General features: G+C 28.6%; 6 protein-coding genes across 12 annotated transcripts; 4 read left to right on the top strand and 2 right to left on the bottom strand.

Annotated features, from left to right (window-relative positions):
• Positions 1 to 172: 172 nt before the first annotated feature.
• Positions 173 to 1911, top strand: LOC117156341 (pleckstrin homology domain-containing family J member 1). Of its 2 annotated transcripts, none has more exons than XM_076624031.1 (2): positions 173 to 715; positions 935 to 1911. In XM_076624031.1, exons 1-2 carry the CDS (start codon positions 625 to 627, stop codon positions 1348 to 1350), a joined length of 507 nt encoding a protein of 168 aa, XP_076480146.1. In that variant the 5' UTR covers positions 173 to 624; the 3' UTR covers positions 1351 to 1911. The 2 variants fall into 2 exon arrangements, with proteins under 2 accessions (XP_076480146.1, XP_033189164.1); XM_033333273.2 differs by having other exon boundaries at positions 210 to 715; positions 869 to 1887.
• A 442-nt stretch (positions 1912 to 2353) lies between these two features.
• Tapdelta (Translocon-associated protein delta) lies at positions 2354 to 3270 on the top strand. Its single transcript, XM_033333274.2, has 2 exons — positions 2354 to 2813; positions 2947 to 3270. Exons 1-2 carry the CDS (start codon positions 2562 to 2564, stop codon positions 3205 to 3207), a joined length of 513 nt encoding a protein of 170 aa, XP_033189165.1. The 5' UTR covers positions 2354 to 2561; the 3' UTR covers positions 3208 to 3270.
• A 164-nt stretch (positions 3271 to 3434) lies between these two features.
• Positions 3435 to 4630, bottom strand: LOC117156339 (proteasome assembly chaperone 2). Of its 2 annotated transcripts, none has more exons than XM_033333271.2 (3): positions 4483 to 4630; positions 3992 to 4343; positions 3435 to 3907 (listed from the first exon to the last, which is right to left on the bottom strand). In XM_033333271.2, the coding sequence occupies exons 2-3, from the start codon at positions 4322 to 4324 to the stop codon at positions 3503 to 3505; spliced, it is 738 nt and encodes a 245-aa protein (XP_033189162.1). In that variant the 5' UTR covers positions 4325 to 4343; positions 4483 to 4630; the 3' UTR covers positions 3435 to 3502. The 2 variants fall into 2 exon arrangements, with proteins under 2 accessions (XP_033189162.1, XP_033189161.1); XM_033333270.2 differs by having other exon boundaries at positions 4417 to 4630.
• Positions 4631 to 5414: 784 nt separating this feature from the next.
• On the top strand, positions 5415 to 18205 carry Isha (Insulator su(Hw) mRNA adaptor). 2 transcript variants are annotated; one of them, XM_033333259.2, is made up of 19 exons: positions 5415 to 5554; positions 6359 to 6487; positions 6589 to 6880; positions 6954 to 7141; positions 7252 to 7530; positions 7618 to 7764; positions 7866 to 8116; positions 8284 to 8499; positions 8624 to 8757; positions 8873 to 9081; positions 9218 to 9395; positions 9465 to 9776; positions 9901 to 10128; positions 10213 to 10487; positions 10584 to 10829; positions 11054 to 11517; positions 11761 to 12041; positions 12540 to 13159; positions 18104 to 18205. In XM_033333259.2, the coding sequence occupies exons 1-18, from the start codon at positions 5525 to 5527 to the stop codon at positions 13151 to 13153; spliced, it is 4473 nt and encodes a 1490-aa protein (XP_033189150.1). In that variant the 5' UTR covers positions 5415 to 5524; the 3' UTR covers positions 13154 to 13159; positions 18104 to 18205. The 2 variants fall into 2 exon arrangements, with proteins under 2 accessions (XP_033189150.1, XP_033189149.1); XM_033333258.2 differs by lacking the exon at positions 18104 to 18205 and having other exon boundaries at positions 12540 to 14840.
• Positions 18206 to 19456: 1251 nt separating this feature from the next.
• LOC117156337 (CAAX prenyl protease 1 homolog) lies at positions 19457 to 22768 on the bottom strand. Of its 2 annotated transcripts, XM_076624433.1 has the most exons (7): positions 22752 to 22768; positions 21757 to 21918; positions 21318 to 21464; positions 21012 to 21215; positions 20423 to 20935; positions 20209 to 20352; positions 19457 to 19917 (listed from the first exon to the last, which is right to left on the bottom strand). In XM_076624433.1, exons 2-7 carry the CDS (start codon positions 21856 to 21858, stop codon positions 19699 to 19701), a joined length of 1329 nt encoding a protein of 442 aa, XP_076480548.1. In that variant the 5' UTR covers positions 21859 to 21918; positions 22752 to 22768; the 3' UTR covers positions 19457 to 19698. The 2 variants fall into 2 exon arrangements, with proteins under 2 accessions (XP_076480548.1, XP_033189155.1); XM_033333264.2 differs by lacking the exon at positions 22752 to 22768 and having other exon boundaries at positions 21757 to 22009.
• Positions 22123 to 24468, top strand: Pex13 (peroxisomal biogenesis factor 13). Of its 3 annotated transcripts, none has more exons than XM_076624434.1 (6): positions 22123 to 22262; positions 22328 to 22458; positions 22778 to 23053; positions 23404 to 23651; positions 23732 to 23911; positions 24012 to 24468. In XM_076624434.1, exons 2-6 carry the CDS (start codon positions 22391 to 22393, stop codon positions 24374 to 24376), a joined length of 1137 nt encoding a protein of 378 aa, XP_076480549.1. In that variant the 5' UTR covers positions 22123 to 22262; positions 22328 to 22390; the 3' UTR covers positions 24377 to 24468. The 3 variants fall into 3 exon arrangements, with proteins under 3 accessions (XP_076480549.1, XP_076480551.1, XP_033189157.2); XM_076624436.1 differs by having other exon boundaries at positions 22125 to 22262; positions 22350 to 22458; XM_033333266.2 differs by having other exon boundaries at positions 22256 to 22458.
• Positions 24469 to 25203: the final 735 nt, after the last annotated feature.

Raw genomic sequence — 25203 nt, forward strand, 5'->3', positions numbered from 1 at the left:
TCTTTCAGGTTTGCCAAATTTGTCAGTTTACTTATTTATCTGAATTTTATGTTTTAGGTAGGGTAGTACATTTATTAGAGAAAGTGTTAATACACATTTGTGCGAAAAAATTTATATTTTTTATTTACGAATGAAAACCAAGCTAAAACAATTTGAGAAAAAAGAAAAAAGAAAAAGAAACACGACAGATCTATGTGTATGTTTCTCAGACTGTTAAGATCAACGCGCTATTTCAAACTTGTGATATGTATGTAGTGTAATCTGCAAACTTTATAGTTGACGTTTAATAACGAATAAGCATTCATGTTACGTCGGTATACAACATGGATTCTAATAGCCCTTTAATATTTGTAATAAACGTTTGATACAATTTATGTAATTAAAATCAAGAAAACATATTAGAATCAGCAAAGGATAAACGAATAATGGAATATAATACCACGGTTTTGTGCAATATTGGTAGTTTGGCATTAAATTTTGAGAAACATAGCCAAATTTTTTAATGAATGCAAGAAGTTAGAACGATAGCAAAACAAAGAAATATGAATTATATACGTATTATAACTATGCGATAGTATTTATGTAATACACGAATGTATAAAGTGTAAATAACTTTTTACCATCATGAAATTCAACGAAAAGGAACTTGCCGAGGCAAGTAATGGCCCCGCTGACATTGAAGGCCGTTTAAATCATAAACGAGCACATAAATCAGGTTAGTCTTTAGTTAAGAGTTGTTTACATTTATTTGAGAGAATATCATACTCATCAACTTACTAGCTTCAATTACCTATAACCTATAAATTCCCTTACAAACATTTATTTTTTTCATACCTATTTTCTGATATTCATATCATTTGGATTTTAGGATTCAAAGAAAAGTGGTTTAAATTAAGATGCAATTTATTGTTTTATTTTAACATCAACGAATTAGGACAGATTGACACTAGGCAACCAGCAGGTGTAATTATTTTGGAAAATTATAGTATTAACCTTGATGCTGCATCGGAAGGTGTATTCGCATTTAGCATAGCATTTAGAGACGAATATGAAAAGAGACATGTCCTAAGTGGTCGTTCAGAATCACAAGTAGAACAATGGGTCAATGCACTTAAACAAGCAAGTTACGAATATTGGAGATTTCGTTTAATAGTGCTTCAAGAAGAGCTATGTAGAAAAACAGGAAAAGATCCATTGCTTATGTATCCACGAAATCAAGGAATTATCAGGGATGAAGCATGGGAACCTGCATCAACTTTCCGATCTCATGTACGCTCTTTTACTACGTCAGTTGTAACATCAACTGCGATAAATACAGTAACAAAGGAAATGAATTTGATTGAATTTTAAATTAGTTAATTCAATTACAGTTGTTTTACATTATTCTCTGAAATCTGAGGATTGTTTAAATATATAAAAGTTCAGTAGTGCAATTAAATTCATGACTAAAGAGCAAAAAGTCACTAGTGCAAGTGAATAGTAATTCTTTATTACCACATATTTTCATTAATATCAACAAAATTATATATTTAGTGCACATATATAATCTTCATTATTTATTAGTAAAAATACATCTTATACATGCTTATGTAAAATAACTTTCATAGTATTTTAAGTACCAAAATAATTTGACTATTATAATATACAAAAGTTTCACGAGAATATAACTTTTAAAGAATTTGTATTATAAATGAGTGATGAGCAATTATTTTATTATTGCTCAAACTCTGTATCTCGTGTATAGATTTTTCAAGTATTTATAAACCAAATACTCTTATAATGTGTGCCTATATTATAAACTTTTGATAACTATTAATATATATTTATAATATTAGAATACACATATTTTTTCAAGCATTGTATATAAACAATCTTCTATATTTTAATTTACATTTACAAAATACAAACTTATATTAATTTTATTTTAGTACAAAGTGCATAATATATTCTTATATTATGTATGCATGATTTAAAATGAATTTAATCTGGATAAAAATAATCTATATATCTTAATTCCATGTATATACTATATATATATATATATATATATATATATATATATATATATATATATATATTATATTAACATTCTGTGACATCCTTTTTGACATTGTGTCCTAAAAAAATTAAATAAAGAGCTGAGTTTTAAATTTGTATTTAATTAATTATGCTTTCGTAATAAACAGCAAAATATTAATTATTGTATAACATATGTATATAATGTAAACGTATATATCATACATTTCTAATTGTGGTATGTGAAATTTATAAGTAAAATATTGCTCATAAACAAGTTACATTTTAATGTTTCTTAATATTTCAAAAATATGTTGGTACCACTGTTTCCAACTATTCACTACGTGTCAGTTCACGTATCCACACGTACACACGTCATCAGAGTACATAGTTTAGTCCTTGTAAACACACTATAGGTATACGTAATTAACGTTTAACCTAACATGATTTAAACTGACAGTAGTGAAGTTAATTTTATTGATATAATTTATTTGTAAACAACATTTAAGAGAAATCATCAGTTAAAGTAAACGTAAAACAGTACAATGAAACGATTCATTGTTTTTTCTATACTTATAATTTGTGGAATTTTCGACACTTTTGCCGAAACGTGCCAGAAGCCTGAAGTCGTTGCCTCTGCATATGTCACAGAAGATGCAACAATTCTGACAAATGTTGCATTCACAACACAATTTGTGCTTAAGTGTAGTAATGGTGTGAAAGGTATTACCTTATACGCAGAGGTTAATGGCAAATCATTACCAGCTGCCCGATTAAGTTCTGATAACAAATATCAGGTATTGAAATTAAAATCTATATACTTGAAATAAATCTTATTAAATTTATAATGAAGTTGAATTTATATCAAATCAGAACCATGTGTAAATTATAAAAACTTAATTGCAATTGAAATAAATTTCAATTTTATAGGTTTCTTGGACAGAAGATGTGAAAAAAGCACGTTCTGGAGAATACAATATAAAATTATATGACGATGAAAGATATGCAGCTATACGTAAAGCATTAAGAAATGGAGAAGATCCAAATAGTGTGAAACCTTTAGTTGTTGTAGTGCTTAATAATCCAGGCATATATCGCGGCCCTTGGGTTAACTCGGAACTCCTTGCTGTCCTTTTAGCTGCCGTAGTGTCATATTCCGCCTTCTCTTCTAAATTCAAGCTTCTTGCTTAATCATCTTTTATAAATAATAAATTTGTTAAAGTTCTTATGTAAATTAAATATTACTTAAACAAATGGATTTTGTTCCTTTTTAAATATAACTTTGTAATTTAGCTTAACGACAATGCCACATTTATTGTGCAACATCATTTTAAAATTTATTAACATCCATGCATCTTTCTTTTCTTTAATATTAAGAAACCGATATTTTTACTGGGATGTAATTTTTATAGCACCAATTTTTATATTTATAATTTATTTTCTAAAAGTCGAAACAGAGTCAACAAAGTACAGATAGATATAAAATTCAATACATATTAGAAGCAGGTGGATTTCCAAAAAAGAATTCCCAAGAGGGTGGATGTTTAATATCATTAGTATCATCATTTACTAAATTCAACCAGTCATTCAGTCCTTTAAAAAGCATTAATGCATCAGAAACATTGTCTCCTTCTGAACAATAACAAAACAGTACTGTACAAGGAATCTCCTTTTCTTTAAAATACTCATATAGACCGTTTGCAAATCCACCACCAGGAATGTAATATTGTCTTGTAGATTTTATTGTAATACTTTTCATATGCTTTGTCCAATGTAAGCTCTTAAGAAGTTTTTCATTATTCAATAAAGAATCATCCGAGGTAAGGTACCTTATTCTCCACTCTGACCTATTTGCACACTCATAATCATAACTGCTGGTTAGGATTATTATCTATAAGAATAGTTTTTATATTAACATAACAATCAAACGATTTGACATTTGTAATATTAGTATATATGCATTACACTGTTGTACCTTACTAATTTTCTTTTGTTGAATAAATTGTGCTAGTTCATTAAAGAAGTCATTCGAACTGCCAACATAAGGTGAACGTAATTGTAAAAGAATTATATTATGGCATCCTCCAAGGTAAAAGTCAGCGGTAGTACAAAGAGAAGTAGAATTTTTATTATAAGGATCAAGTCCACATATCGGAAGAAACATAGAATTCCATAAACTTCCAATTTTGTGCATGTCCAAGCTAGATATTAATAAATCAATACATAATTGTCCAACGTTTCCAACAGCCACTGACGGAAGTATCAGAGTGTAATTCTCGAGGTTAATTTCATCCGGTATTTTTATCATTTTTACTAAATGTGGATACCTGTTTCATTAATAAAATTTATTAAATAAAGCTTATAACTCATAAAAATATACGACAAAATATTTATACAAACTCAAGATTCAATTTGAAAATTCAAAATTTGCACGTCATGGTAAAGTGATTGTTAAGTTATTATTACTTGTATCGTGTTGCTGTAAAATCCTCTCTTTATGATCATTTATATTTATATATTTATTTATTGAATAAACATTTTCTATATTTATAATGCGATGTAATTTCAAATAATAACACACTTCACATTACATAGAAATAGTGAAACTATATAAACGTACATAAGAGTTCAAACTTCTATGAAATGATTATTTGACATTTCTGATGTACGTAGATATATACGGTTGGTAGCTCTGTCCTTATAATTTTTAGTTATATCAGGTTATATAGATAATTATTAGCAGAACTTGTAAGTATATACAGTATATTTATACATATAGTAGCGTGGAATATGCATATGTATTTAATATACACTGAACAATATATTATGAGATAATTCTTACAAAGAATTATTTTATAAATTGTGATAAATTTTCTTCTTATTTTCTTACAAACTTATTTATAAAACTTATATAATGAGGTGCAAATTTAAGGAATATTGAAATTTATAAATTAATTACTGAAATTTATAGAGGGCTGTGGTCAATAATGAAAGAACTATAAAAAAGTAAACTAATGATATAATATTTCATATTGAACAAATTTATATCAATTTTGTGTAAATACCGTATAATTTTTATATGACTAATTAAATTTATATGTATAAATATATATAATGCATATATAGTATATAAACATATATACACGTATATACCATGTTTTATTAAAATTGAATTAATTATAAAAAAAAGGAGAAGAAAATCGTGGGAAGATAGAAATTTAGATTGATTCCCGTTTAATAATTTATTTCTTTGGATTTTGATTGGTGTAGAATAATCGGTATTAAAGCGAAACTTGTTACCGACTGTGCATAGCGGCATGTGACGTCACGCATCACCGCCCCGCGATGCCTTTCGGGAAATAGCGCCGCCATCTTGAGTGGCATGGCCCAGCTAGACAGTGCGCCCTGAGCTAAGACATGCGATTTATCGCGAAAACATTGAACGTCCCAAGGATCACGGATTTCTGTGAAACATAGCAAATCTTTGGTGCTTCGCACCTTCATCAGGATGGAGGCGGTTAAGGCATTTAACGCAGAGGTGAATTGACTTACCCTTAATTCTTCTTCTAGCCCGCCGACTCTCCCTCTTTTTTTCTCTTGTTCATCTTTTCCTTTTTCTCTTTCTTTTTTACTTTTCAAAGTTGAGATCGTGTCATTATTTTAAACCAAAGATTCAAATGATATTATTTCCCCCGACTTGTCTGTGCTGTTTGTTGTATGAAAATTGAAGTGACTTTCGTGCTTGAAGAATGCTTTGATTTCTAGACGTGCGAAAGAGAGAGGGGAGAGAGAGAGAGAGAGAGCGATTATCTTTATATGTAAGAAAGAGGGAGAGAAATCAGAGAGAACCTTTATTGTGATTTTAAGTATTTGCGATGCATAACATCGTCGTCTTTATTATGTAAAAATTTTGTAATTTATATAATGATAAAGAAAAGGTAAATAATTATTGTATATGTGTGGTTTAGTTTTGTTAGTTATGTTTGTGATGGAAGGGAGAGAAATAAGGGAAAGCAATAAGGAATATTTTGTAAGTGATATTAGTTGAATTCATAGCAATTGTAATAAAACTTGTTTAATTTTTGCGATCAATTCATTAGAATTTATATAAACATATATTGTTGACTTTTGATTTGTTACATATAAAACTTAGAATTGCTTTTGAAGAGTATAGGTACATTAATCAACATCAACAGTTCTTTTCAAGTACTATTGAGAACTATTAAGATTTCTTAAATTAAAAAATTTAATCATATTCTCTGACTACTATGTTAAATGATTATGAATACATTGAAGTATTAAAAATAGAAAATAATAATTATATATATGTTTTTTTTTCCAGCTCTCAGCTCTGTATGATGTTAAACCACCAATTTCCAAAGCTAAGATGAATTCTTTAACTAGAGGTGCAATTAAGGCAATTAAATTCTATAAACATGTTGTGCAAAGTGTCGAGAAATTCATCCAAAAAGTGAGTTATAAAGAATAAGAAAGCTTTTGAGAGCAAAGTATAAAATACATGGTAATTATATTGTTTGTTTTATTTGTATTAATTGCCAATTAATGTTACAGTGTAAGCCAGAGTACAAAGTGCCTGGATTGTACGTTATAGATTCAATTGTACGTCAGTCCAGACACCAATTTGGGGTTGAGAAAGATGTCTTTGCTCCACGCTTTGCCAAGAACATGCAAACTACTTTCTTAAATCTTTTGAAGTGCCCTCAGGAAGATAAAAGCAAAGTAATAAGAGTTTTAAATCTTTGGCAGAAGAATGCAGTGTTCCCTTCGGAGGTTATACAGCCCTTATTTGATCTTGCGGATCCAAATCATCCAATACATAAGGAGCAAGCAGTTAATACCAATGGTAAAAGGAAGTTGTGAGTTAATATATCAAATTTAAATAAAATTAAATAGTGAATATTCGTTATTATGTTTAGGTACACTGAATGCGTCTGCAACAAATAATGTTGGTAATACTACAACTTCAGTAAAGACTCCCCCTTTGACTGCAAAAAATGCGGTAAAGGATCAAAAATTATTTTCTTCCGCAAAGCCAATCGATCCTGCCTGGCTTGCACAAACAAAAATAGAAACAGCAAATATAGTTAATGCTAATAAACTTTTAGTAAGTCTTGTTTTTATATTTATTCTATATATTATTTGTACACTTACAGTTTGTCGCATATCTTTTGTACGTAAAATGAACAGAATTTCAATTTTGGCTTCTTTTTTCAGGGGCAATCCAATTCAACTCAAATGGATGTTTCTTTCCTTGATCAGTTACAACATTTACAGCAGTTATTATTAAAAAAGCAGGAGTCCACAAATGAACAGAAAAGTTCTGTAAAATTTGATAAAAAGCTCTTAGATTTTGATTATGGTGAGGAAGAGGATGATGATGTTGTTGTTGCTAGTTCACCAGCAGCGACCGCAGGATCTAATACTGGTCAACACAATACAGTTTCAACAGGAAATAGTTTGGAGAGTCTTGGACTTCTTTTAACAAATCCAGAGGTACTAACTTATTATTACATCAATATAATAGTCAAGGAGAAAATATGATTTAATTAATAAATTGCTTAATTCTTTAATTGATAATAGGTTTTGAGACAACTTCAAACATTACAACAAACAATGCAGGGAAGTACTTCTTCATCACAGCATGAAACAGAAGAAAAGATGCGGAAACTTCAGCAAATGAAGCAGCAAGAGGAAGAATTTGATAAACATCTGGCTCAAACTGTTCCTGTATGTTATTAACAGTATTAATAGTTTTCCTGTTCACATAAAAGTAAAAGAGACATCCTAATAGTTTCATGTATATTAATGAAAATCGATCTTTGTTTTAGAATTTACCATTTGCATCTGAATGTGAATTAAAACCATCAGACATTTTGAAGCCAAGTCAACAAAATACTTATACAACAAATGTAAGTAGTGGAGTCATACAAGATATGAGTCAACCACCTCCTGGTTATCCACCGGCTCTACCGTATGCCTCTCAACCCTTATCAAATATTAGGCAGATAAATCAGCAAGCGCATCAAAATCAAAAAAGTCCACTTCTTGACGAACGGCAGGACGCGCAAGATTATTCTGGGTAAACATTCTTCCCTTTTATAAAGTAGGGTAAAAGATATATTTTCCTTTTCATTTTCATGAAATTTAGTTTCTCATTTAATTTAAATTTACTTTGATCTCTATTGCAATTTAACTTGTAACATTACTGAATATTGAAACTGATTATTAATAAATGACTGTCTATAGAAATGGTGCAAGGCGAGATAGTAGCAGTGTAGAAATTGTAAATTGTGAAAATACAAGATCGCAGAGTAGATCGCCTGATCGATACAGACATCACAGTCGATCTAGATCACCACGACACAGAGATAGGGATAGAGATAGAGATAGGGATAGGGACAGGGATCGAGATCGAGACAGAGATAGAAAATCTAGATCAAGAAGCAGATCTAGGAGGAGAAGGTAATTTTACATGTCTTCTTTTGCTTATATTATATTATAGGCAATATACCTAAATATATATTTATACATTATTTTATACACTTTGTTATGATCATGTGATATTAAGAATATTATTATATCGTAGGTCTCGTTCAAGAGACAGAGGTCGTGATAGAAAACGGGAGGATAGTCGAGAAAAAATGACTGAGGAAGAACGAGAAAAAGAAAGAGAAAGGCGTAAACGAGGATTACCACCAATTGTGAGAGATAAATTAAGCGGTAATTTCACCTATTTTCATATGCATATGCATTTGGTTTTACATCGAAGGAATCGTTCTTCTTGTTTTCTTTTCTTTTTTTTTTTCCTATATGAATTTAATATATTTATTTGCAGTTTGTAGTACAACTCTTTGGGTGGGACATCTATCGAAATTAGTACACCAAGAAGAACTTTCAGATACTTTTGGAGAATTTGGTGACATTGTCAGTATAGATTTAATTTCACCCAGAGGTTGCGCCTTTATATGCATGAATAGAAGGCAAGATGCATATAGGGCTCTTACTAAGCTTAAAAATCATAAAATGCAAGGAAAGGCAATCACTGTAAGTTAACATTTTTGGTCACCTTTAAAAATAATAATTTATTATCGTTTTTATTGAATATATTTATAAATGTATTATCAAATAACAATAAAACTCTATGTCTTTTCAGAATAATAGAATTTTTATTGTATTTTAGTTAGCTTGGGCTCCAGGAAAAGGGGTGAAAGGAAAAGAATGGAAAGATTATTGGGAAGTTGAATTAGGAGTTAGTTATATTCCTTGGAATAAATTAGTTAATGTTACTGATCAAGATTTAGAATTATTAGAGGAAGGAGGTATGATTGACGAAGACACTCTACCACCCAATCTAAAAGGTAAAGGAACAATTATGTTTTAAGAAATATTTGAGACAATTCATGCTAATCATTATAAATCATTAACAGGTAAATTAAAGCATTCCGGAACAAATGCAGATGTACTTCAACAACAGTTGCAATTACAACAGCAAGCATTAGTTGCAGCTGCTGGAATTCCAAATTTGGCGGATGGTATTGTAAATGTAATGCAACCTTCAACTAGTGCTCAACAGCAACAATCCCAGCAACAAACTTCACAACAAGGTCAACAGCAGCAACAAGTAATCGATACAAGTCAACCTCCACCAATTAGACCCCCTACATCAGCCGCTCTTTTACCGCCACCAAATACACAATTACAGATGATGCCACCTGCTTTTACAATGCCAGGAGTTCCTCGTAAGTACTTATTGAAGGAAAATTTTAACGAAAATTGAAGACTCAATCAAAAATAGGTATTAGTTATTTTTATTCTTTCTTTAAAGTTTATCGTTTTATACCTTTTTTTTTTTATATTGTTTAGGTATGATTGGACCAATGGGATTACCGATGGCACATAGTTTAATGCCGAATGTTCCCATAGGTGTGCCACCTCCAAATATGCAAAGTTTATTAGGGCCACCGGGAATGATGCAAACTATGTTAACACCACCTGTAAATTCTCCATTTGGAGCAGGTGTTGGCGTCGGCTTATTAACTCAAATTCCTTTACCAGCTCCAGCTGCTCCATCTGATAAACCTAATTCTACTGGTATGTGTATATGATCAATACATAAAGTGAGCTAAACCATGAATAAAAGAAAGCGATAAAAGCTCAAATTTCATCTCTTTCTAGGTATGCCACATAATGTTCCTCCAATAGGAGTTCCTCCTCCAACAACAGAAACAGGTATGCCAAATTTACCAATGTTACGCCAACCATATGGTGTAGGCCCTTCTGCGCCTTTGCAAATGCAACTACCTCAACAACAACATTCTGCTGATGACATGGATGTAGAGATGGAAGATGCAATGCCACAAAGTTCAAATGGAGCAAAAAATAAAAGTAATTTAACTGAACAACAACTTTCACAAAATGAAGAACGAGCAGAATCTGATCAACAAGTAGAGGTAAATAAAATTCATTTATTGCAGCAACTAATGTCCTAACTATGCGATTTAGAATGTCCTGCATAAAATTCTAATTTGATGTGAATTTAATAACAGCATCGAGATTATAAAGAAAGAGAGAGAGATCGGGAAAATAGGGAAAGAAGAGACAGAGAGACGCATTTATCACACAGAGATAGGGAAGGTACTGACTCCAGAATGGATCGCGGAAGAGACCGAGGTAGAGGGAGAGATAGGGGACGCGATCGTAGAAGAGATCTTAGAGATAGAGACAGGGATGACAGAAGAGAAAGGGAAAACCGGGAAAATCGAGAAGGAAATCCACAAACTCAAACTCTTCAGGTAATTATTTTCTGCTAAAAGAAGATTAAATTAAAAGTATTGAAGTAAAGATTTTATTGATCTACTTTCATCAAAAATATTTAAAAAGTAGTACGATACAGTCCAAAAGATTTAAATCACAAAAATTTGTAGTTTGCATTAATAATGCCATTATTTATTGCCGCGACAGTAATCTCAATTCATTTTCAATTATTAAGCGGCTCTAACAAAATATTTATATTCAGGAAAACGAAACTACTCCAAAAAAAGATGGGAAACCAAGCTTAGCTGATCGTTTGCGTCAATTGGCTGATGGCACACTACCACTTGAAGATCGTGTCGATCGAATAATACCTCGTAATCGCCAGGAACGAGATAGATCCGACAGAAGTTTTGATGATTCTCGATCGGCTCGTGGAGAACCCCTGTCTTCTTTAATGGATTTGCCAAAGTTTGGTTTACCTCAAGAAAGAGGTGATTTTCCAGCTCGACCACCAGATTTTCGTAATCCGCAAGATCCGAGAGAATATCAACAGCAAAGAGACAGACAAAGTTTCGGAAGAGGTCATAGAGGATCACAAATACACGAGGAATTTATGGATGTTCCAAGGTTGCAAGGAGGAATATATCAAGAGGAATTTGATAATAGAATACATGGACAACAAAGAGTAGAAGAATTCGGAAGACTTGGATCACTCAGAGAACAAAGGTGAGCTACTATCTTGTATTAATTTTTGAATTTACAATTGAAGTAAATAAGTGTAAATTACAGAAGTAAATACAATCATCGTAATGTTTATACAATATGCGATGTAAAATGCAACATATGACATTTTTTTTTCTTTTTTTTAATATTCATTAAGTAATGATATTTACATTTTACAAAACATAATTGTTAACAAAATTATAGTATGTTTAAAGCATTGAATTCTTGATTAATTGCTTGCCAAAGGGAGGAATTTGATAGGTCTGAAGTACGAGGAAGGAGACCACTCGATGATCGGGATCGGTTCGATTATGAAATTAGGCGAGAAGGTTTTGATCCACGGCTTCAAGATGGTTTTGACCCAAGGGGACACCTCGATCGGGGTGATTTTGAACCTAGAAGGCGAGAATTCTTTGGAATTGATCCTATTTTTGGGATGCCGCCAATAATGGGACCTAGAGGACCTAGACCTGGACATCCTGATGGGTTTGGACCGCGGCCAGCTCCCTTAGGAGCTCGTGGACCAGGTAAACAAGTTTAATAAAAAGATAATTCAGGAATTGCTAACTTTTTCACTTGTACGTATTTAATGTAGACGTCAGTATTTTTTTATATATTTGCTACCGAACTTTTATATATAACAAAATTTTATTACATTCAACTTTATTATACAGGGTGGTTGGTAATTGGTGGTACAAGCGGAAAGGGGATGATTCTACGCGAAAAAAGAAGTCGAAAATATAGGATAAAAATTTTTCGTTTGAGGCTTTGTCTTCGAGAAAATTGACTTTGAATTTTCGCTCGGCACGCGTGCGGTACGTTATAACGGATCTCACTGTAGATCGTTGTCTCGATGGAAAAAATTAAAAAAGAAAATTTTTATTCTATATTTTCGACTTCTTTTTTCGCGTAGAATCACCCCCTTTTCGCTTGTACCACCAGTTACCAACCACCCTGTATAATAATCGAATGAATGAATAAATTTAAATTAACGAATAAAAGTTTAACAAGATTTTATTCTATAGGTCCATTAATGTTCCATCCACGAGGTTTGGGACCTCGTCCTCTTCGTCCTGGTATGAGGCCTTTTGGTCCTCGTGGGCCACCTTTTGATCCCCGAGAGCCGGATGCCTTTTTCAGACCACCTTTTGATGATATTCGCCCCCATGTCAGACCACCTTTCGGTCCTATGGGCCCGCCATCCATTATTCCTCCGGAGTCTGCTGCTCCCTGGAGAAATCAGGAACTTCCGCCTTCTGGTTCCTGGCCTTCCGATTCAGAGAATCACTCACAAAGGGATAATCTTAGGGACAAAAAAGGTGGTAATAAACATCCGAATAACATGGAAAGAGAAAATCGAAATAGGGGACGAAAATCTAGATGGACTAATGTTAGTCCATCTGGAGAGGAAATTGAAGAATCAAAAGAACAAGAATCAACATCTGCGAATGTTGAAGAGAAAGAAGAACCTGCAAAGGAAGAAGAAGTAGCTGTGAAAGAAGAAGTGAAAGAAGAAATTGATATGAAGGAAGTAATCTCTAATGAACAGAAGGAAGAATTAGTAGAAACGGTTGAGACGAAAGAAGAAGAAGGTATTGAAATGAAGAAGGAGGAAGAAGAGGATTGCAGGGATTCTTAGACCAAAGTAAAGAGCGATTTTTCTCTTTAAAGTTTTTTCTTACTCTGTGGAGTGGTGTGAGGGAGAATTCGTTGCTTCAATTTGGGTCGAATTGAAACAGTCAATTTTAGAAAATGAGATACTGAATTTTAGAATAATTGTATTCAATCGATGACAATTATTGTTAAAAGTAGTGGTATTCCGTTCCAATTCTAACCTCTGTAATACCGATAAAGTTACTGCTTGTTATTAAAAGTAGATCTTAAGGAGTAAATACAACGAAGAAATTATAATAAAAAAACATAAAAATGTACGAGCTTTTAATTTAGTTTAAATTAATAAATTCGTATAGAAATCTATAGTGACTATACTATTCGCGAGGAAAATGTATCAAAAAAAGACATTTTCATTAATTTTTGGAACTTTATCACATTTCACATTAAAAAATTATCTTGTGCTGTTTTGAGATATGTGTAAAACGAAGACAACAGAAAATACATCATCGATTGAATAGAATAAGATATCTTTAATTCAGAGTTTCAGATTTCAAATAAATTGATTTCGTGATCAATTGGACACTTGGAAAGAAACTGTGATTTGTAAACACAGGACCTATGACCCGTGGATACTCCAAGTGGCGACTTATTATTTATTAAATTGTAAATACTTTTGTATTTTCGTAGTGAACAAACATACAATATATTCGATTTAAATATATATATTTAACTATTTCTTAGGAACTTTTGGAAATACAAGAATAGTATTTAATTTAAAAATGGAAATGAATATTTTCCACCATGAATAGAAGAGATTTCGAAATGGCTTGTTTTGATAACTTATTCAACATTTTTATTGAGCTATATTTTAGTATCTTTTTAGAAATAAAATTTAAAAGGTCAAATATGCATTTTTTGAATTGTAAGAATGATATGTTTTTAATTTGTAAAAAGTGGTTAATCAGTAATAATCTGATATATCAAATTGTTTAAGAAAAAAAGAAATATTCGTAAGAAAAATCTTCATTTTTATTGCCATTTTCCGTTTTATACCAGATAATTTTTAAATATCTCTTTTTATATTTCCAACAGTCAAAGAAACAATTGAATGTATACATTTAAGTCGATCGTACTGTATAGATAGACAAATCTTAATAGTAGGATCTTGATTAACCGTGTATCGTAGGAACTTAAAGTATTTTCACATGGACATTTTTCGTTGATTGAACTCTTGTTCATTTAAATTTTTACGATGTTATATCCAACTAACAATAGATAGAAGGTTAAAAAAAAGTACTGTGTTTGCAACCGTATTGATTTAAATAAATTTTTATTCTATTTGAATATTATGTTAGGGATACTTATCTTATTTAATAGAAGTAATTTGAAGTTAACAAATTTTGCTCATTTAAAGAGAAATTAAACAATCAATCAACAGAAAAAGTCAATGGTTCAAACAAATAACCGTGAATTCGGATAAGCAAGATTCTACCACTGCAAATATTTAAATAGATAGAGAGAGAGATTATATATATAAATATGCGTGTGTATGGAAGAGAGAATGTAGAAAATTGACAGAATGTTTGCATGCGTATAAATGATTATGAAAGAGAGAAGAGGAGAGAGGGAGAAGATGAAAAAAAGTGAGAATATATATAGCACCGATGTTCGGCGCGGCTCAATCAAACGAAAAATAAATATTTTCTATATAACGTCTTTCTTCATAAGCAGAATTACAGCCTTTCATTCCGCTTGGCTCCCGGAATTGTCTTTACGTTTTTCCTAGAAAATATCGAACTTTAAATATGTAAATTTAACAGTTTACATATATAAAATTGTTTTTAAAAGATTTTGTCTGGGAGTCTTCATTGAAAAATCAAGATAAATTAATTATTGTTGGTTAATTCTACTTATCATTATTTATATGAATGATTCAAAGAATTTTTTGAGTTTATTAATTTTTGTTTATATCTCAACGATATCATTTAATTACGTTATAGGGAAATGTTTCAGAGGAAAGTCACACTAAGCCAGTTGTGAGCCAAATCGTAGTGTTTGGAAATTTAAAATTATTTCTAATAATCTATAATATTGATATAGCCCTTCTTTTTGAAGGGATATAATTGTTTTTTACAAAGCACCTTAGGTAATTGTTAATTACTGTAGGTAAAATATGTGAAAAGAAGACGTTTTTTTCTTTTCTTTTATAAAGAACAGTGATTTGAAAACAGTGAATGATTATTATGTAATATCAAGTATAATTCTAATGATTATTTAAATTTATATTTTTTTTTAATTTGCACTAAAAAAAATTTTTTTTATATAACATCAACTATTAAAAATCGTTAAATAATTTTAAATTAATTTTAAGTCCGTTTTAACTAACGTATTACTCTGTTTAGTTCTTTTACTGTGCAATTTTTATCTGAAAAATTTTTCCTCCGAATATCGAATAATGTATTAAAGAAACTTTATTTAAACCGGATGTACTCTGTAATTGGAGCCATCGTTTGCTTGACAGGAAATAAAGAAACTTGTGAAACAATGAAAGAGAGAATAAACATTTGGGACGATATTCGGAATGGAATGAAATCTTTTCAGAGCAGCTTTGGATACTTGTTCAGTGCTCATACTCGTGTGTTCACATGCGTGAGTCTCTCTCTCTGTCGCCACACGACGATGGAACACCAGCCACCAGGTCGCTTGCGCTCAAACTGAGCGACAAGTGCAAGGTACTGTTGTGTTTTATAACTCATTATATTTATATACATACATACATGCATACATACATATATATATATATATATATATATATATATATATATATATACAAACACATATAAATAAATAAATATACATATATTTGTTTATATTTATATTTATTTATTTGTACATATAGGATGATAGATTTCTTTCTGGACGAACTTATACAGATGAATGAGACATATTTATCTATGATATGAATAACTTGGTAATTCGAAGCGAAAAAATTCACTTTAAGATAACATTAAGTAAATTTTATATGTTAATTTCTCAAATCTTATTTGTAATAATCATTTGAATTTTTGCAAGAGGCATTGGACTTGATTTGTTTTCAAATGAATTTTTATCGAATATATGTTGAAGATTTAAATTAGTGTGTATCATCAATGTCATTTTTAATTCATTTTATAAGTAAACATAATGTTACCAATATGATTAATGTCATATGATAGTTGAATCATACGTATTGTTGTAATAGTTAGAAAAAAGGATGTGTAGTTTTGATAAATAATTAATGTGCAATAATGATAAATAGTATTGATACCATATGAGTAAAATATTATTAAACGAAAGTTTACTATTGAATAAAGAGCAAGATTTTGTATTTTACAATTTTGGATTACGCTTTAAGATTAATTAGGAGTGACTGAAAAGTGTAATGTAGATTGTATTTAATATTGTAAATTTCTATCTGAAATTATCTGTGCTAAATTTTGTTTAATTACTGATTGACTTTCTGTTCGTATTGAAGTATAAGTAGGTGATAAATTAACTATTATAAAATCATCAAGCCATTTAAGAATTATAACTCAGGAGTTTAAGTTCGTCCAGCATGAAGTACTTTTTTTTTCTAACGGATCACCGTATTATAAACTTCTTAGAGTAAAAATATTGAAACAAGAAACGAGTAGGTATCGAAATTTAGAATAGCATAAAGAGCCCGTGCACCACTCCGGAACAGAGTTTAAAGAAAAGTTTTCTATCTGTTTCTTTTTCGCAAGCTGAAAATTTGATCTATAATGATTGAAAGATCGCGATTAATTTGTTTACATGAACAAATAGTTGGTCAGTTATGTAAATATCTATTTGCGTATTTATATGCATTAGTAATTACTAATAATACGATTAAACAGAATAAGTATTATAAATGCATAGATCATTGTAAAGTCTATTTTTAATGTTCTTCACAATAGAAGCATTGTCATTTGTAATATTTCAATTGAACATAAACTAATTTATGCACGATTAGCATTTTGTACAAGATATATAATTTTTGTTTGGTTTATAAGTAATTTCTTTCTTTTCATTCTTTTTTTAAATCAATGCATTTTGTAACTTGTTATCGACATCGATTCGATCAATGAGAAAAAGTTTTGGCATGCACATGCGCGAAGGTTCGTGGTCAATATCAGGTTTAGAGTTCTTGTATACCTGCATGCTGTAACCTCGAATTTTCATGTGTTCATGCACAAAGCATCTGCAAGATATCAAATATTTATAAGCGGTCCAATGTAGAAGATACTTTGTAAGATTTGGTATAATTGAAGGGTGGAAAATTTTCAATATAAAGCGAACAATTATTGATGTTTTTTTATCACTACTAATTATACCATTATTAGAGTTTTATACTAACAATTTACATTATTACATAGTAGTTATAATTACTATTATTGAAATTATAATTTCATCATACTACAGGCATAATTTCCTACTGAATTGCTGCTTATAAATGAAAGTAAAAGTTTCATAAGTATCTTTGCTAGGATGTACTGCAAGAGAGTAATACTAGAAAGTACATAATACAAGCTTTCTGCAATTAATTTAGATTATACATCATTAAAACCTTATTTTACTAAAATTTTCCGCTCATTTAATTGTATTTTGATTGACAAATGTACAGCATCAGAAACTATCGGAAATTACAAATTTTTATTTACTAATCTTAATTTTAATGTTAAATGTGAAAAAATTGATAACTGAAATAAATAATTTAAATTTGGTGATCTTCTCAATTTTTTACAAATAAAAAAAGTTAATTAAATTAATTTTTTAATTTAATTAAATGATTAATTTATAAATTAAATATTTGCAAATGTGTATTGCTATTTGTCTAACGGATATAGGCCCAATCTTTATTCCAAATTATTAACGTAATAAATTACATTTTCGCAATACATAATTCGAACTAAATATATTTTCATATTTGTTTCAGGCACAATAAATCTTGGAATAAGAAACGGATCTATCACGTGGTTTTTCCCCAATGTATTTATTGTAAACATGAGCATTTTAATAAAATTGAGATATGAATGTAGGTTGCAATATAAGAATATCATATAATATTTAAGATAATTCATGTTAATTATTTTTACCATTTGGTTATTTGTTTCATTTTTTAATTCGTATACAAGTATTTTATAACGGCAAACAAATATTTCTTTCGCATATAATTGATATATTAGCTAGAATTACAAAATATTGCATTGTTTTTTCATCAAAACTAGATAAGACAAATAAACAATAACAAAAATTTCTTACTATGTTTCACTCTAATTCTCTTGTTTAAATTTCATATAGAAAAGTTTTTAATTTTCGTGTACATAAAATACTATAATAAATATTACTTTAAAAATTGTACTAAAAGCGCGGAATATTAAGTTTACAATGAATGTTAATGTAAAAAAGAGCATTCTACATAATTGAAATATCGAGAAATATATATTAAGAATTTAATAAAAGTTTAATACCATTTATACATGTATTATTTTGCTGCTATAAAATTATATGTTAGAAGGGAATGTATGTATATATAATAATGTTCCATAAATGCCTTAAAATTTAAATATAGAGTAATAAATAACAAAAGTTAATGGAAATTCTATATATAAAATGTAACATCACTTTGTGTATATGGTATATACTTATCTAAAAATATATCTTGACCTTATAATTCAAATTACACGGAACCTAAAAAAATAATTGTTCTATATAAATATTATTTATATATCTAAAACTGATGATAATATGTTCATTTTGATGAATAGCACTGTGCTTTTTATTTTATAAGGTATAAAATACTTTATAATATTTAGTATTATTACAAAAAACATGACAATATTATATTAAAATGTATCGTTGTCTAAAAAAAAAAAAAAAAAAAAAAAAAAAAAAACAAAACAAAACAATGCAAGATACTTGTATTGTATGCTTACGTAAAATCGAAAAAAGAACATGAAAATTCAATTTTATGCACTGCTTTAAATGAATGCTATCTATAATCATAGTAATTATTTCCTAATATATTACAAATACTTTATGACATTATTTTAAAAATTAAATTATATTAAGAGTTTCTGTTAATAATTATTTTTTATTTAAATCAAATCTATAAATATAATTGCTTACGATTCATTGAAGCACATTTTCATTCGTCAATTATATAATTGATTTTAAAGTTTTAATATCATTCTTTATATAATGATAAAGTTTTAATTATTTTAATCTGATTTGTAACTTTAAAATACATATATGTGGTGATTATAAAATATTAATTACATCATGAACGTGTGATAAATCAAATTAATTCTGTTATTTTTAGCACATTTTTTTTATAAATCGTGTGTATGGCTATTATTTAATTGTACCCTTACACTATAAGTTATATCAATTGCAAATTATAAAACCATTGTTTGATTACTATCCAATGTAACCGTTTTACATGGCTGTTAACCATGCATGCATTAAATTGATATACACAGTGTTAAAATAATATACATGATGCACATGATGTATTAAAAAGTGTTATAGTTAATCTTCTTTATCAATAGCTTCAATTCTTTCAAGGACTTGAGGATGACTATGATGCCAACTAGAATACAATTTATCATAAAGAGGAAAACCAAGATTGTCCTCCTGTAGCTTAATTAAAGAGCTTTTTAATGTTTGTCCATGTCCCAAAATTTTTGCAAACTTATCTGCTTCAAATTCAAATCTTCGTCTAAGTATATTTGTTATGTATTGGACTAACTGTAAAAATTGTAAAATAATTTATAAATATTATAAATATTACTTTAAATATCATTGTTCAACATAAATAAAATATACATAAATTACATCTTGAAAGCAAAACAATTTAAAATTATTTTGAAATATTTGTGAGATATTTTATAAGATTTCATTCTTTATGAATATTTAAAGATTTATGTCATATTGTTATATATATATATATATATATATATATATAGCAAACGTACAATATTTTACGCATGCAAAGATTTTTCAAATTTTTCTAAATCAAAAGTAATACATTAAACTTACTATATTTAGGGGATTTGAAATATAGATAGTAATAATTATGAATCCTATAAACGTGGGTTGACTATCCATAAACCCAAAAGCTTCAAATATAGGTTTATAATCAAGAAGTTTTGCATATAGGTAAATATTCATCAACAGCTGTACCTGCAAAAATTTGTTTTTATACATTAGTAAGTAAGATGTAATATTGTAAATATGTTGCCTAAAAATTTACCTGGCCAAGTATAAATCCCTTTAGTGTATGACTATATTTCCAATGTCCTAATTCGTGTGCCAATACTGCTACTACTTCATCTGTAGTACATCCTTTTGTGTTTGTTTCACCTTCCGCTGGTTTATAATACTCCTTGACTAAAGTGTCATAGAGAACAATTCTTTTATGTTTGTGAAAACCATACAGATATGCATTGCTGTGTGATGATCTTTTTGAATTTTCAACAATAAATATTTTATAAAGTGGATAGTTTATCGATGCTGCTAACTCTTCAATCTTTCTTTTCAAATCTCCATTTGGAAGAGGTGTGTATTTATCAAAAAGTGGTGCAATTAGTTCCGGGTAAATAATCATAAGGAAAAGAGCAGCAACTATTAAAAATATCCAAAGATAAAGGAAACAGTACCCTCCACCATTTTTTATGATCCATGTTACAGCACATAGGAAGGGTACCGCAAGTATCTCACATACAACAAATCGAAGAAGCTGATCTTTGACAAAGAATAACGGTGTCTAAAATTAACAGTATTAAATTAAGAATTTAAAAATTACTTTTATCATACTATTAGAAAAATGTTTACTTTCTTACTTCTTTATTAAAGCCATGTTTTTGTTCCACAACAAACGTAGAATAAATCTTAAATGGCAAAATTATTATATCATAGATAACGTTTATAATGAACATACAAACACCACTTAAGAGAATTTCATTTTGATCATCAAAGCCACAATATTTGACAATATCAATACTCCATAGCCAAAATCGATAGTAGCATAAATTTAACAAATACACCTATAAATATTCAAATGCTTACATATTATAAGAACTATATGATTTCATTTTAAATATTACGACATAACATAATATATACATGTATAAATAAAAATTTCATACCGCAGTACAAAGTTCAGAAAATATACTCTCAAAATCATTAAATTTTAACCGATCTAGCAAATAACTGTGTGCTTTCTTATAAACATCCTTTGTCATTAAACCTTCAACTGATTTAGGTAAATCAGTCAATCTCATCATCAAATCCCTCTATAAAAAAGAGAACTTATATTGCTTCACGTATAACACAGAGTTATTTTTATAAATCTAATTTTATTAATAATAATCATTTTCTAAAAAGGAAATATAATTTCTTTAAATATCATGTAATTTACAAAAATTAGGAAATTGTTATAATAGAAAGGCGAATCTATGTTATAATTAATTATTATAATGAAAAAGAAATCATGTTTTAAAGTAAAATTAGAAATTAATAAGATGAGGAAACTTAACTTTAATGATTTAGGTTAATAATGATTAGATAAAATTTACAACAATTTACCTGACGAAGATTTAAATAATATCTCCAAAGAAGTAAAAGCCATGATACGGCTAAAATTTCATAAAGTATGTTTTCTTCGATAAATTTTACAAAATTCGACATTCTTTTGTATTTAATAAATAAAAATTCTTCTTTCTGTATTCTACCTTGGTCGCCGGTTTACTACAATAAAGTTAGGGATACTGAGGTTACCGCAACAACATATACTATAATCTCTGTTTTGAACATCGAAACGAAGTGATGCTTTAATTAAATTTTCATCAACGTGTCCTATGTTTGCTATTATCTTATAATATTAATATTAATATCACAAATTTTTCGATATTGGATATATATATATTTTTTTTTTTTAATATTATGAATTTTACTTTTTGAATTGAATGAATTAAATTGAAAATAATAAATATAGAACTTTTAGTAACTAACTACATTTTAAGAGTATTACTGTAAAAAAATCAGTTTGAAAACATAACAGTTTGAAGTCCTACGATAAAAAATAATATCAGGTAATACATATACAATTATCAATAAAAACTCTGTCTTTCCGTATTAAGTATTTTTGTATAAGTAGAGAGGTTATGAACTTTGTACAGTGAACGACATGATGAACGTAATAAACATATTATCGTAAAATATGGCGCCGGAAAGAACAAATGGGATTAATGGAAATCACTTAAAAAATGTACCTAACATCATAAACAGGTACTGGATTTATGTAAAAATTAATTTAAGATAATATTTATAATCTTATATCTAATAATCGGTGACAAATTATCAAACAATTTAAGACATGTTGATAAGATTTAAGTGATATCTTATTTAAAAAAAGTAATCAATGTCATTTTTTGCTTCAAATCATGGAACATTCATAAAATAGTAATTCTATTCATATTTTTGAAATTTTATTCTAATATGCAATTTAATATAATATAGTTAATAATATTTAAACAATAATAAGTTTCTTCATTAAGTATTTAATGGAATAATGCTGTTACTTTTAAATAAAATGGTTTTATTGTAGTATACCAAATGCGCCATCACCATTTCCTCCTTCAAATCTTCAACCAGGAAATCCTCCACCAGTACCTCCGCGTCAACCAGTCCAAAATTATTCTGGATTTCATCATAGACCATTTGGATCTAATTATTATGGAGGATACGGATTTGGTGGATATGGTAATCAATATAGGGGATTTAATGGATATGGAGGATATAGTTCATATAGTTCATATGGTCCATACTCCAATTATAATAATTATGGAATGTTTGGTGGACACAGTGGTGATGCCGAAAATAGGTAAGAAGCTTATAACATGTCATATTTATTTCATATGTTATATCATATTTAATCTTTTCAATTCGTTTTCATTTTGTTTGGGATGATAAAAGATTTTGTGACTCGATTCCTAACGATAAAAAATATATAGAATTCTCAATGTTTTTATATGTAATTTACAATCTTTAAATGTGATAAACAATTTCCAAAATTATTGAATATAGATATGAACTATTAATATAAAATATAGATATGAACTATTGATATAGAATATAGATATAAAAGAAATATGAAAATTAATTAAATAGTTAACTGAATTTTGATGGAAATAATGAAATAAGTTAGTAATAGTTGTTTGAAATTGTGTGCAGATTTTCCCAATATGTTGAGGACAATACCAGGTCAACTTTTCAGTTGATCGAGACAGTTCTTCATACATTTTCATCTATGACAATGCTATTGGAATCCACATATTTTGCTTTAACAAATTCATTCAGAGCAATTTTAAATGTTGCAGAAAATGTTGGGAAATTACGCTCCACTGTAAATCAGTTACTTAGTACTTTTGCTTTAATTAGATTTTTTAAATGGTTGTACAGGAAGATTGTACACTCTACTGGTAAAGTTTTCTATTATATTTTACAGTTTATATGATATGTAGTTCTAATTTATAATTTAGTTTATTAAATATTCTTTTAGGTTATCAAAATCAAGATTCAATAAACGAAGAGTTATGGGATAAATCACTAGCAAAAGTTGGAAGTGTAAATGTTCATAATTCTTCTTACTGGTCTGGGTTTTTAATATTCAGTGTATTCTTTGTAGTACCTTATATAATTCATAAAATTTCGAATAATATTAAAAACATGCAAATAAAAGGTACTAAAACATAAAATACCTTTGCTAGTTATTTAAAGATTATGTGTTATGAATTTTTTACATATAAAATAAGGTAACTAAATAAGAATTTAATCTTTAGGAAAAGATCCAAAAGAATGGCAAGCTATTGAGGAATCCGCATATATTGCAACAGTGTTATATGACTTTGTTGCCACTCACAATGATGAACTCAGTATAAAAGCTGGTCAAAAAGTCTATCTTGCACCCAAGTCTCTACAACCAAAAAATTTGCCCGGGTGGTGCAAAGCTACCGATAATGTAAATGTTGGTCTTATTCCTTACAATTATATTAAAGTTATAGGACAATTGAAAAAAGTGAAAAGGGATAATGAAACAAACCCTGTAAATGAAGAAATATCTTCTACAAATGAAAGTTCTAATCATAGCAATAGAAAGGATTCACAGCCTATAAGAAATGATAAAACTGTTGAAAATGAAGCATAGGGAAGTTGGTTTTAAATGATTTTATTAAATGTTTTATAACTTTCAACAATACACTAGAATTTATATCCAATAAATTTTGAAACTTTTCTACATTTCATTTTTATTATAATTTAGATTCGAGACAAGAGAAATTTGTTTTGGATCAAATTATATGAAATATAAATTTATACCACTAACATATGGAACTAAAAATATGGAAATAATGGTTTCTGATGAATATAACTAACAATTTATGTTACAAAATAATTATATTTTAAGAAATTAAGATTTTATTTAAATTAAAATGGGAAATATTTAAAATTTATGTATTATAAGATCAAACTTTTTAAGTTTTTTCTTTTCATGTGTGTAGTAAGTGGAATTACTAGCATATGATGTATAAGTCTATATAGTATTTGTATTTATACTGCAATTTATGATAATGAAAGTTTTGATAATCAAACTGTTCTATCAGTAAATTCATATAAAATTTATTTTAATTTTTGTTTATAAAGTAAATTGGACAAATATTAATTAAACAAATATTGTTCTATTTGTTACGTTTAAAAAATTAAATATTATGAAACAATACAGTTGTTTATTCTTACAATATGCATATAAGGCTATATAGAAAATCTTAATCTGCAAAAAATCTCTTTCGTTGTATAAGAAACTTCTAAGAAAAAATAAATACTTATATGTCGTTTTAAAGGATTTTCCTGTTTTAAATAATAATTGTACTTACCATGGCAGATAAAAATTACGAAATTACAATTAAAAGTAACTTAATTAAAGTAAAAGAAAGGAAATTGATTTTTAAGGATCACTTTTAAGGAATTTACAATCGC

Source organism: Bombus vancouverensis, chromosome 14 (assembly GCF_051014615.1).
Source record: "Bombus vancouverensis nearcticus chromosome 14, iyBomVanc1_principal, whole genome shotgun sequence".
Taxonomy (NCBI): Eukaryota; Metazoa; Arthropoda; class Insecta; order Hymenoptera; family Apidae; genus Bombus; species Bombus vancouverensis.